The sequence below is a fragment of the Giraffa tippelskirchi genome, chromosome 12 (genome assembly GCF_054371585.1).
Source record: "Giraffa tippelskirchi isolate mGirTip1 chromosome 12, T2T-mGirTip1v1.2.pri, whole genome shotgun sequence".
NCBI lineage: Eukaryota > Metazoa > Chordata > Mammalia > Artiodactyla > Giraffidae > Giraffa > Giraffa tippelskirchi.
Window position 1 is genome coordinate 108,965,338 of NC_137286.1, and position 14,622 is coordinate 108,979,959.

General features: G+C 33.8%; 1 protein-coding gene across 1 annotated transcript in view; it reads right to left on the reverse strand.

Annotated features, from left to right (window-relative positions):
- Positions 1-1,833: 1,833 nt before the first annotated feature.
- The window catches only part of PCDH9 (protocadherin 9), a 1,072,888-nt gene continuing 1,060,099 nt past the window's right edge, over positions 1,834-14,622 (reverse strand). Inside the window, exon 6 of the mRNA XM_081552151.1 lies at positions 1,834-3,996. Coding sequence (XP_081408277.1) covers positions 3,623-3,996 — 374 coding nt within the window. The 3' untranslated portion in view covers positions 1,834-3,622. The remainder of the gene's footprint in view (positions 3,997-14,622) is intronic.

The following is a 14,622-nucleotide window of genomic DNA, read 5'->3' on the forward strand; positions in this document are numbered from 1 at the left end:
AATGTCTTTCAAAACAACCAATGAGGAGCTTCCTTTAAGGACAGAAATTCAGCTCTATTTAAACAAAGCAGAACAATGAAGCATTTTCAGAATCCCAACACCACTCCTCCTTTTCACAGTTTGGTTTGCCCTCTTTCAAATTAACACCCTGGCATCCACATTAGAATTGAAACTGACAAGGCATCCCTTTCATCCCTGACTGCCAAAACTCCTCACTAATAATAATTAGCCATTCCTGGCTTCTATCCAAGAGAGTTTAATAAATACTAGAATGGCTTCCAGGCCTCAGCTTCATTTCTTACTTCAGCTAAGGGATGATGGGTGGTGGGGGGAGGGAACACTGCTCTGTGGAATAAGATTTGCTAAATAGCATCAGGGCAGCAAAATAACTTCTCAGCTGTCTATTAATGAATAATCATTATTTAAATATATGTTTTATGTTAGTGTCTATGTAGAAATGTTAATTCAAACAGGTCATATTTAGCTTAATAAAGTTTATTTCTATACTTGTCTTAGAAAATTGTAGTATATAGCATTGGAACAATTGATAATCACTTTTTATACATTTCATATGGTGTGCTTTAATTTTTATGCATTTTTATACATTTCATACGGTGTGCTTTACAAGGAAATGTAACTGGCTTTGATTTCCAGGTAAACATGATTTATAATATTCCACATTTATACAATAAAATAATGTGGGTGATATTTAAGATTAGTCATTATGAATGTATCATTTACTTAATGAGTAAATACTTCAATTTGGTTTGTAATGTTACCTATCTTAAAATTTTACAGAGCATACTGAATGCCTTGATAAGAGCAGGTGTTGCATAATTATTAGAAGAAATATTGCGGTGTGGGGAGTTTCTATCCAAACTTCTGCTTTGGAAGAAGGCATTTCTATTCCAATCTTTTTAGGAAGGAAAATATATGAGAATAGTTATTTTAGTTTTTCTCACCTTTTACTCTGCAAGGCAGAAGGGAATGACATCTGATTGGTAAAAAATGGAAGGAGCTGGGCAAAGATGGTTTTGTTTTTGTTTTTTTTCAAGAGTAGCCTATTTCCAGGATTCATTCATCCTGTGTGTCCTAGGGCCAGGTCTGCTCCATGAAGGAAAGAAGACTGGCACCCCAGAGTACTGGATAAATCTGGTGTATTCAGAGAAGAGGAGTTAGGTTCTCCATACAACCACTGGCTCAAGTAAATATCTTTACCTCTATGTCACTATCTCCTGAGCCTTATTTTAAAACTCTTCAAAAGCTGTAGAGGAAGAGTCAGACCTATTTATTTGCTCTAAAACTCCGATCCAGCTGCTCTGTGGTGAATATAAGCACATGGCATATGTGTGAGTGTGTCTTATTATCCTTGGCAGAGTCTGAGTCCATTTTGCTAATCTGAAAGAAATATAGATGAAGCTTTGGCCCTTGTTTCAAGGTCTTAATCCCTGAATAGTCCTCTGCCAGAAATGAAATATTTGGGAGTTTGTTTCATGAAATCTTATTAAAGATACTAAGAAACAAGAAGATCACCTCACTAACTAACCAGTGTTACCTGCCCAGTTTCTGACTTGAGATTTCACTTTGATGAAACTTGTATGAATCTTGATTAGAAAATGAACTAACTTTTCTTATGAATTTCACAAGAAAATGATTTAATATATCATTAGTAGAATTTAACTCTAACTTGGACCATATTTTCAGAACATAAGTATTAAACCCTTAACTAATTTTGTAATTAAAATTGAGTTTTATTAACATATATTTAGCTAACAATTAGAGTAGAAATCATCACTTTGGATTTTGAACAAGAATTAACACACTACAGTCAGGAATTCAGAACATTTATTGCAAGAGCTGAATAATTGTAAATAACGTAGAACTGGCAAAGCAGTAACAAGGATAATTGTTTAGATATTTATTCTGCCAAAGTCATCAAACACCCCTCACAAACCGACAAATATGTACTGCAATAAGCAATGCACCCCTACCCATTATTTTCCATTATACTGTGGAAAAAATGTGAATTGCTATTTACAAAGTAATTTTATTTTTGGTAAGAACAAATTATCTATCAGATTAGCAAACCATTTTTTTATTTTTATTTATTTATTTTTTTAACTTTTAAGCTGATGTTGAACCGTGGCATTAAGATAACTTTCACTTCTTTCAGTAAAAACATTTTGTTGCATGCTATTTATTTGTTTAAATCATCTGTCATGCCTTAACAAAAACCTCCTAAGAATGTTAGAATTTGGATTTGTTTGCACGTGCAACTGAGATCTTATTAACATTAGTTGTCACTCTGTTGGTTTGACCTAAGTGACAAGATGCTGGTACCTGCCAGGCACTGACCAACTATGATAACAAACAGTTAAACAGCAATAATTAGAGATTTATCCCTTAACTTCCCCCAACTAGCCTACCTGGAGAATGTTCTGTTACATCATGAAGGCACAACACATTAAATATTTTGTGGCTATGGTCTAACACTTGTGTTACAACAACATTATTATATATGAGGATCAACACAAACTGCCATTTCAACAAAGTTGTAGACACACATTTGCCCAATTGAAACTATTTTGAATATTAATTTTTCTTTAATATATGCTAATTTAATATATTAATTCTGCATGAGTGACAAGCACAGGATATTACTTCACTTTCTGAAAGATAACACTTTCCCATTAGTATCTCACTTAATGCTACTAAATAAGTGATTTTGCTTTTGCCTACTTTGAAAATAAGAATGTCAAGAAAATAGGTTCTGAATTTTCAAGCCTTTGCAGAAGTCCTTTTATATATGACATTTTCATTTTTATCTTTATTTTTTAGAATTCCAGCAACATAAGCTATCATAGAAGAAGCAAGATTCCAGAACCTTTTCTTTAAACACAAGTATTTGAGATCTTTTGAACAATGTGTGTCAAGACAGACTACTAACGCAGAAACACCTCACTAAAAGAAACAAAAATAACAACAAGAGGCAAACAAAAAAAGAAAAGAAGCAACCATAAAACACAGAATTATGCTACAACATTTTTAGGTGAACGATATAAGTACACAAAAGTTGTTAGTAATAACTTGTTTCTATTTACAAATACTTTAACACTGATTGACTTACAAGTGTCTACTAATGTTGTTAACAGCACAATAGGTTTAATGCTTATCTTTTTAAGTTTTGTTTGAAGTATAATGTCAAGTATAGCAGTCTCAGCACAGATCAATGACAAAAAGAGCACAATTTTCTAACTGGTTATGTCTGTCAGTCACTCTAATCCATGGAACTTCCTTACTCTCCAAATGCATATTCTATTATTCATAGCAGCAGTCCAGGGTCAAAATAAAATGCAATTTAAAAAAAGATATTTGCACAATGGAGATACTTCTGGAAAGTTTAATCAATCCTAGTAAATAAGATCATATGGCTAGTAGAACTATCTTCTCTCTTATGTAATAAAACATTGTATCCTCCATGGTGCCAACACAAAATTATGGGTATCCCTGCTCTAAGGGGCATAGTTGTAGAGATCTATTGAATACATAAAGCTCTGACACACACGGTATTAGCATGTCTATTTAGATTAAAGTCCTTAGGTCCCATATGGCCTTTTTTTTTTTAGAGTTGGTGCTCCTTAGGACTCTCAATAGCACCTCCTGCTTGCTTATAAGACTTCAGATTTGCCAAAGGAATGTCTGTCATGTGGCTGCCATTGTTGAAATGGCCTTCAGTGGAGACATACTGCTTACGGTCATTGAACTGGTTCCTGTTGCTATCTTCTTTCCAGGCTCTGGTCAGGGTGTGCCCATTCACAAGCTTGTCCTTCTTGATCCATTCTTTTTGGGGTGCAAAGGTTGAGAGAGGAGATTTAGGGTGTTGATATGGACCCAAGCCAGGAGGCATCCAGCAATTATCAGAGTGACCCAAAACCAAGCACTCTTGAGTGCACATCTCTGTAGCTTCAGCTAATCCTCGGGGGCCCAGAGGCCCATCTGCAGAGGACAAGAGACAGAAAAAATAAGGAAAGAGAGTGGTTAGAGTTTTCATTTTAAATTATATGCTTAGAGAAAAACTGGACTGATGATCTCATTTTCTCATGAAAATCGTATTAAGTTAACCAATTCATAGATATGCTTCCCTATCCTTTTTTTCCACTTTTTAATTTTTGCAATGTTGTGTTGGTTTCTGCCATACAACAATGCAAATTAGCCATAATTATACACAGATCTCCTCTCTCCCCTCCCTCCCTCCAGGCCATCACAGAGTGCAGACTGGAATCCCTGTGCCGCACAGTAGCTTCTCACCAGCAATATCCATCTCACATCTGATAGTGTGTATATGTTGATGCTACTTTCTCCATCTGTCCCCCTCTCTCCCTCCACCACTGTGTCCACAAGTCCATTCTCTAGATTTGCATCACCATTCCTTGAAAATAGGTTCATCAATATCTTTTTCTAGATTCCATATATATGCATTAATACACTATATTTGTTTTTCTCTTTTTGACTTACTTCACTCTGTGTAACAGGTTATAGGTTCATCCACCTCATTAAAACTGAAATTCATTCTTTTTTTATGGCCGAGTAATATCCTATCCTTTTAAGAATTACATAGAAGGAATAAAATTCCTTGTTTTAGAGGTAAGAATTACTCTTTCCCTTAAGCCATTCTAGAGATACAGACAGATAAAAAAATAAGTAGATAGATAGATATGGGCAAACAGATATACCCATGATATATCATTTCAGATAAACTTTTTCTATGATATATATATTATTACTGATTTAGGTCCTAATTCTCAACAAAAACTCCTATTCATGATAAATAATGAAATTTACAAAATTTTATGTCCAATGCCAGAAGATGTTGATTAAAAACTCCAAGAATACAAAAAGTGTTACTTGAAATGTAATATTAAAAATAAATACTATGAATGGTTATACAAAATGATCTTCCATGTAAACATATGTCTTAATACGAATTCATTAAAATAACTTTGCAACATTCTTTTTTAAGAAATAATTTTAAAGAATATTTTAACTAAAGTATACTACTAAAGGCACACCTGGTTGACTTCAGGCATTATGAAATCCAAGTAAATAAAGATCCCATGTGGTTCCTTCCAAGCTTAACCTATTTTCTTGATTTATAAATGTATTAAATAACCCAAATTTCACTAGAGTGAAAGTCTAGCTAGGTTGCAATTTGGAACACATAGAGTGTATATTCAAAGAGAAAAAAGTCATCATAGTTATTAATCTCTTTTTTTTTTTTTACCAGAAGGCAATCTAAAACATTTTAACCATGATTTTGAAAGTAAGCTATTCTCTGATTATGTAAAGAGAAAACCAGTTCTGTACTGAAAAACAGTGTCAAATGTTTAAGGGTGAAATGGTTAAGGGTTAAGTTGGGTTTTTTGTTGTCGTGTTTTCTTTCCGTTGATTAAACAGTCAAGTGATAAGTGATAGCTTGGAAATCAGGAATTGATTTTATGAATGAGGTTAAGTATCAGATAGGCAACAATACTTGAGGCATAAAACATTTTCAAAAGCTGAGAGTTGTCAGAATAGAAATGTAGAAGAAAACATCCCTGCAAGTTTGCCTGCTCAACAATTAAAAGAGTCAACAATTGGAATGCAGGTCTCTGCTAAAATCCAAGTTAGCATTACTAATATTTTTAAGTACACAATAATTGTGGAGTATTTATATTCATATCTATTTGTCTTAATAATATTCTAGTTATTTCTTGTATGTTACAAAACAAAATACCTGCTGAGATAGGTAACTGTTGGTGGCAAATGACTGACCTCCACACACAGCATCAGAATGGACAATGGATATGAAAAGGGGGGAAAAAAGTGCTTAAAATGTACCCTTACTGAAATTTTAGTCTATTTTGAAATCTGAAGCCTGCTCTTTAGAATAACAGTAAACTACCTTCCCATGAGATCCATAGTTCCATCCCCTCAAAAGCAAATAGTTTTATTTTTTAAAATATATGTTCATTACTTAAAACTATTTCTCTCACAAACCTTCAGTGATCACTTACTCGCTAGGACATTTAATTTAAACTTCTCTATGAGTCTTTTTCTGTCCTCTGAATTTTGCCCACACTTTAAAATTTCAAACTAATTTCTCCCTTATAGGTTCACTTTGGTGTATTCAGTGACTCTGTATTCACAAAGCTAACACATTTTGATTTTGTTCAAACTAATCCGTGCCCCTTCCATCAGAATCACAGGCCTAGAAAATGCTTTTGCCTGGCTTGTTTTCATTTAATTACTGACTCTATCAAGGGGCAGTTTGCTTCCCATGTACCACAGCAAGCTTCCCTAAATTTGCTAGTTCATATCTTGTATGCACTGGGAAGATTTCCACAGATCTTCCCTTATAAATGCATAACAAATTCCCTAATTGAACCCACTCAACTTTTACATTATGACATTTTCGTCTTTTGTCTTTAGGGTCTGTACACTCATGAGTATACATTTTATTTTTGTTTTCTCTCAACTAGATTTAAAATCCATTGATGAAAAAAAAGGAATGATCTGCTTTCTGATTCCTCATGATGCTAAACAATAGCAATGATTTATGTACAATGTTAATTGTTAATTAAATTTTTATGAGGTTGAAAATGTTCTGAGATATTATTAAAGATATCCTCCACTTAAAAGGCAGAACTTAAGTAATCAGAATATGCTGATTTCACAAATATCATACCAAAAGCTTCCTCAACAACAAATCTCTTTGCCTTAGCAATACTTGTGACAGTTAATAAGTGAATTATTTAACTTCTCTGTTAAATATGTTCACTCCTTTCTAGACATCAATGGAGATAATCACAAATTTGATATATAATATATCTTTAGGTCTATCAATCAATTCTTAACTTTTACTCTTCCAGAACCATTAGTACATTTTTCTTTTCTTGTTAATAGCTCCAAAGGAGGGGGGGATTATTAGCTACCTTAGAAACATCAATAGCATCAGGATTTTATAGAGTACATAAAAAGAGAGAATATGCAAGATTATTTTTTAAATAGTCTTATCCAATATACATTACTATCTTATTAAATTAAGGGTATTACCCAAGAATTGAGAACACTGTGTGTGTGTGTGTGTGTGTGTGTGGACCTGAAATCTTCAGCAATGAGTGACACATTTTAACAAAAACAGTGTGCATTGTTTTTCAGAACTGGTAACATTTATTTATTCCATAAATATTTACTGAGCATGTACTATATGCTGACACTGTGACAGGCACTGGGAATATAGCAGTTAACAAAGCAGATGTCAACACTGTCCCCATGAAACTGTGCGTCTATCCTGGGAAAACAGATAATTGCCTTAAAAGCAGCGAACCAAGAGACAAAAAAAGGGTGTCATTGGGAAGGAGGTAGGATTTAAGGAGGCTTGTCTCTTCACAAGGCAACAGGGGTACTTTGTTCTAAGTTATATCATTTCTACATTTTTCTGAAAGTTCTTACAGATAACTGATAATTTTAAGACATTTACAGTTAACATTTGTGCGTACTATACAAAATCTTTAACTTACAAAAATATTTTCCATTAGTATTAACTGCTCTTTGAAAAATGTATGTATGATTCATTTCTTGTAAATAAATTTGAAAGCTTATGATAAAGTCTGTAAATAAATTTACAGAAGTTCTGTAGATTCTTAGGTCAGTCTTTTAAGTATCTGATTGCTTTACAAAATTTAAAGATTCATCAAAAAGTGGGACACAATACAATGATGGCAATTGCATGAAAGCCAGGTTTTGTTACCTATAGCCCTAAAAGAGAAAGGCCACCAAGCAGGGCCCCACGGAGCATTGTACCAAGAATAGCATAAAAATAAGCTAGAATTGTAGTGGACAGTTTATGTATTGCCAAGCAGGGTGGGAGGAGCTAGGTGTCGAGCACCCTCTGTGGGTTGACTGATTTGAATAATTTTTCAGGTTCTAGGGCACAGAGGCTGTCTCAAGTCTGACAACCTGACCTTTCCGGCAGTTAGGGTGTGTGCTTCATGACCTACAAGTGTGAGAGCTCTAGAAAGGAAGTGGTGGGATATGAATTTATTCAAAAAGGGAGAGTGACCAGCCAGGATCACAGAAATGGATCTAACTGCCATCTATCTATATAGAGATCTACCTATCTATCTGTATAACCTCATTACAACAATTGGCTCGTATAATTGAAATCCATTGTTGGAAAATTCACTTTGCTTATTTGCTGGCAAGTTTCTATTTTAGGACCTGACATTATATATGGAAAATTTTACTCTTTTTATTTTGACCTATGTATAATTTCCAGTGATTGCCCTGAAACACACACACACAAAATGGGTTTTATTTTGAGAAATAGCAATGCTTCCAAGTTTTCTTCCATAAACTCTGTGTCAGGAATTGGTAGAAAAAAATAAAAACATTTTTATCATGAATTATTAAAGAGAACACAGTCATTCTACTGATTTCCTAAATATCCTGGTCCTTTAAAAGTTTATAATCCAAAGCATCTTAAAGATTAAATAGCTTCCAGTTAATTTTTCTCATTTTTAGAACCACTTACTGAATTGCTTTACATTTTTAAAAAAGAGAAAGACATTATTCATAAAGCATTAATATTTAATGTTGTTATTTTCAAAATATAATTGAAAATAATTCATGATTCTCCATCAAATATATACTATTTAAAATATCAGGGTTTCTTTGCTAATACTGCAAAATCTATATGCACTGAAATATTATCCTTTATCATTGACATATAATTATCTTTAATGTCATCACTATAAGAGGTTGTCTTAATTGATGAATAATTGTATTTATTTTTCATAATTCCCTCAACAAGTGTTTACTGAATATCTAACATGTATTACATGTATCAGACATTCTTAATAAATTTTGAAATTGTGTGTGTGCATGTGTGCGTGTGCATGCATGTGTGCACTACGCTTCCCTACTTCTCCAAATTTTCCATAAATTTTGATGCCCTATTTCTGTCATGTTATACAATATCTACTTAGAATCCAGATCAGGATTTAAAACTGCTTATAAATACTTTCTATAATTTCAGCCTTATAGTAATTACTTCCATTTTATTCTTAAAAAGTATTTTAAAAACCCTATCATGATTTTTTAACACTGAAATATTTATTGATTAAAAAAAAAAAGCTAAATTACTTTTCCCCTCTCACAATCTGCAATCTATGAGTTTTGTAATCTTCCTTGGTTTTTGAATGTCTAAAGACACAAATGTTGATAAAACTGTCCAAGCCATCTGTCTCTGCATTTAAATGCTGAAAGCAAAAACGAAAGCACACGTAAAGCTTCCTGAAAGTCGTCTCAGTTAATGTTTATATCAGGTCTCAATGTATTTCCTTCTCCATCTTCGCCCAATTCACCTTCCTGCAAAAAAACCAAAAACAAACAAACAAACAAAAAAAACAAAAAAAATCTTTTCTATGATTTAGGCATCAACAGTTATAGAGCTGCTTGAATTGCTGACTTTTAATGTGCAGGTTCAAAATGTGAAACTATCCAATTTAATGGATCTCCAGCTATACTTCAATGGCAGCATACTTGAATGAGCTTTGATCTCATTTTGTTATACCCAGAAGCAGAACTGTTACTTCATTGATTAACTCACTGCTGTAATTAACAAGTGCCTTCTGGCCTGTTGTCCACCTGCTTTTCGACCTGATGATTTGAAACCCTTTATTTCCAAAGATCGAAACTGATAAACTGACAGGTAAAAAAATCATGAGACCTTTCATATTTCTCATTAGATTTCAAACTATATGACAGTTTGGACTTCTTCATGAATAAATTTTCCTTAGAATTTTTCCTGTTGGGTAAAATAAGACTAAACAGACTGCCAAAATTGAATTGTAAAATAGATGTCATTTTTATATCGCTTTGGTTCAAATTCATCACATCTCACTCAATTTTTGTCTCATTCAAATTTTATTATGGAAAAATACCTCTTTCATGCAAAACATATCTGATTGTCATGTTATAATGACCTTTTTGTGGTTAGAGCATATATCATCATTTTTATGTAAAACAACTGTTAAGTTCCAATTTTACTGTATTTTCCTCAGAAGAAGTACCCTAGAAGGTAGCATGAATGTAGTATGCAAAGAGTTGTGCATCACTAAACATCTTAAAGTGTAAGATGCATCCACTGACTTGAACTTGCTAGAGCAATTTACCTGATCTCTAGGCCCAGTGATAAAATTCCTTGTTTTAACAAAATTTCTGGTTTTGGGTAGGTTTTTATCCGATTACTTTGTTTTGTACTTGCTATCGGTTTACTGAGAAAAATCTTAGTTTTTATACTTGCTCCTTTCCTTACTCAACTTCCTATGAAAAGTTTCAGGGAAACAAAAATTCTCACCCACTAGGGATGGCGGAGCCTGGTGGGCTGCCGTCTATGGGGACACACGGAGTCGGACATGACTGAAGCGACTTAGCAGCAGCAGCAACTACACTTCTAGGTAATTTTAGTATCTCTAAGAGACCAATACAAAAAACTTAGTATTTTTACTATCTCATTTTCACCCTCAGTTTATTTCTAATTCTTTTAAATTTTTGTGAGATAAGATGCAGCAGTGATAACAATTTCTTATCATGGGTAACCCTGAGTAGAAAGCTAAGTCACTTGATGGGGCCTCCTACTATCTCCACACACTATTGATGAGTTCCAGATATGAATCAAATTGATTAATTTGCTTCCAGTCTAAAAATGGTCAAGGTTAATTTTGAATATGAGAGTTGACATGAAAACAGAGGAACTTGTTCAGCATTGCTCATATTCCCTTTTGGTATATGATCTCTATTTTAGATCACATTATCCTATATCCAAATGATAATTTAAAATCAATGTTACATGGGAATAGATATGAGTTATTACTCTGCCCAGAGAAACAATCAAGGGGTACAAATTTCAATCCCATCTAAACTCAGATTTGCATATAAAATAGTATAGCATAGTTATGTGGACAGTCTAAATCCAAAAATAAATCTGGCATACTTGATTAAGCCTATGGGAAAAATATTTTTCATTCATTCACTGAATAATTTTTGTTTGATCTCATTAGGTTCAAGAGATTCTTGCATAGAATATCTAAATTTAGAACTAGTTCATAAATCTCAGGTCAGGTGATCATTATAACTCAGGCCAACAGAAATAGATTTGAGCCCCAGTAAAACAATGAATGGACAGGAAAGACTAGGTACTGCAGTCCATGGGGTTGCAAAGTCAGACACGACTGAGTGACTGAACTGAACTGAACTGAAAACAATGAATTAGTATAAACTTTGTGAAATTAATTTAGATTCACTATTTCCTAGTTTCTCATCTAAAAATTGAGTCAAAGATTAAATTTTGATGCATGACATCTACCAGCTTTTTATTCCTTTATTAAATATCACTGTGATTTGTCATAGATAATCACATTTTCAGTGTTATTTTCATTTTACTAATGAAAAGTCCAAGACAGAGCAAAGAAATTATAAATCAACTGTTCCTGTAGTGTATTACTTACCTATTAAGTCCTAGAATGTGAAAGTATGATTGGAACAAGTATTTATATTTATCAATCTAAGTAAAAGCTATAATCTAACTTTTAGTTTATAGCTCAAATTTAAACTCAAAATTGTGACAGGATCTACAGTCACCTTGAGAAACAAATACAGAAATCTCATACCAGCAGGATCTGACAAAACCTTTGGTTAACAAGTAAACAAGGATTAAATGTTTTACACGTTCTGTTCCTCATACAGATTTTTTTCCTTGGTCACAGATGAAAAGTCAACATTTGCGGATGGAGTCAGTCCAAATGCAATAACACATGGCCAGCCTGAGCAGCAGATTCTCTGCCAGAGAGGATATTGCTATTTGGACAGACTTTATAGCTCACAAAGAATGGAGAGTGCCTCCTTATAAATCTTTAGTTTTCTACAACATGGCTTGAATATCAGGTCCCCCCCCCCTTTTTTTTTTATTCTCATCTGCTAAAGCTAATGGCTGGAAAGAAAATATCTTAGATAGTTTTATTGATTCACCATTCACATTAGATGTTGCAATCAATGAAATGACAATGGTCTAAGGTTACTGATTATTTAAATTAACTCAAATTTTTACCAAATTGCATGGTATGCAATAGCTTATTTACATTATTGCAAACTGTATCTTCTTTCTCCTATAGGTCACTATTTCTTTTTCTCATATTTGATGTCTTTCATTTCACAAAGTTATTCATATACTGATATTTTCTGAATTACTGTTCATTTCCTACAATCTGTATAACTTCTCAAAAAACCACAGTAAATCTTATTTGATATGCAACACGTTTTTAGGAGCAAATCTCAGGTATGAAGAAAAGAAATAATTCATTACAGATGAATTTCAGGCTGAGATTCAAGTTTAAAAAGAAGCCATTTATATAATCTTACCTCCTCCTAAAAACTCTCAGGTACTTTTCTGAATCCAGACCAGCAGTACATAATACTGTGAAGTAATTTACCTTCACACACTTTCCACTGTTTCATATTTCAGGTGTATTTAATTAGAATGAAAAAATTGGTGAAGTTTGTTTTTATTTTCACAGTTCTCTGATAATTTTAACCTGGGACCCTTAAATGCAGCCTTGTTCCCTCCTGAGTCTCTGGGTAGACATTCTACTTCTCCTGGTCTCCAAAGTGTGTAGACACTTGTCTTTGGTTATTTTAAACAATGGGAAATTTATGAAAAACATTTTGGTAAACTGTTAAACATTTAAAGGCTTCACAAACTTTATATTTTAAACACTGTCTGAAAGATTTTCTTTTTTAAAAAATAGAATAAGCTATCCCATGTGATCTGTAGGGATGTGTGTGTGGGTGTGTGTGTTTACACATAGATTTTACCATAACTTTGAATTACTAGATGTAGATCAGTACTTCTCAAATGTTAATGTGCATATGAACCACCTGGAGAGAATGTTAAAATGCAGAATCAGATTCAGTAAATCTGGGGTCCTAAGTTCCTTCATTTCTAAGGATCTCTCAAATGCTATTGCTTCATTTCAAGGCCCTCTCTTGAAGATGCAAGCATTGAGTACTTACCTATCTCCATGGGATACTTTCCCAGTGTCCTAAACAATTTAAAGTTCTCAAATATGTGCTTGAATCAGAGTTAGCTGGAGGGCTTATCATATAAATTGCATGACCACAACCAGTAATTTTCATTTTATACATTTAAGGTGGAGCTTTGAACTTTCTGTTCTAACAAGTACCCTGGTGCTGTTATACTTTCCTGATCTCTCCAGGCCATCACTAGCCTCTGTGTTTCAGTTCCATTTGATGATACCACAGCTTTATCCAGATCCTGCTCAGTGTTGTTTATCAACTCTTCTAAGTGAAATTACATCATTATGTAGTCTTATAAATCATATATATATATATATGTTAGTGATTCTCCAACTTACATTTTCAGCCCCATTATCGTTCTCCTGTGGCAATATCAACATATCTGACTCATGGCTCCTCAGCATCATTTATATTTCTAATTGGCATTTCCCATTAATGTAATTCTTTTTTTTTTCCCAAACATGCTACTCTTCCTGAAATTACCATTCTTGTGTATGGCACACCAATCACCTGCTTGCTCCATTCAGAAACAAACAAAAAAGAGGAGTCAGACTTGCACCTGATAGACAGAAATCTAAGTTTCTCCAACCTAATTACTGGGACTAGAAACACACTATATCACACAAGTGGTAATGTTAAATTATATGGTTGCTACATACTGAAGGTTTCTGTCTGGCAAATTCATATGTTGAAACCAATGTGATGGTATTTGGAGGTGGGATCTTTGGGAAAGGATCAGGTTTAGATGAAGTCATGAGGGTGAAGTCCTTGTGGTCAGATTAGTGCCCTTATAAAAAGAGACCAGAGAACTAAATCATTTACTCTCTCTCTCTCTCTGCCATGTACAGCAAGAAAGGCGCTGTTTGCCAACTAGGAAGGGGGTTCTCCTCAGACACCAATTTTGCCTGTACCTTAATCTTAGTCCTCCCAGCCTTTTAAATTGTGATAAATAAATGTTCCTCGTTAAAGCCAGTCTATGATATTCTGTTAAAGCAGCTTGTACTAAGACAATGGCAAAAGGGGATTTGCAGATATAATAAGGACCCTCATCAACAAATAAAGTTGATTTTTAGTTAAGAAACTAAACTATATTTGGGCCTAAAATAATCACCTGAACTCTTGAAAATCAGGGAGATTTCTTTAGCTATTAGCAGAAAGAAACTCAGATTCAAAGCACAAGAAAGACTCATTATGTCGCTGGTATGTTTGAAGGTGGAAAGGGCCACGTGAAAAGGATTGGAGAGCAGCTTTCAATTGCTGAGAGAAACTCTAGCTGGGCAGTCATCAGGACAACAGGGCTCTCAGTCCTACAACCACAGGAACAGGATTCTGCCAACAGTCTGTGTGAGTTAGAAAATCAGATTCTTTCTCAGAGCCTCAAGAGAATAGTCGAGTACAGCTGATAACTTGATTTTGGCCTTGTGAGACTCTATCTATGGCAAGCCCACTTGGACTCTTGAGATAATAAATGGCTGGAAACTGAGATAA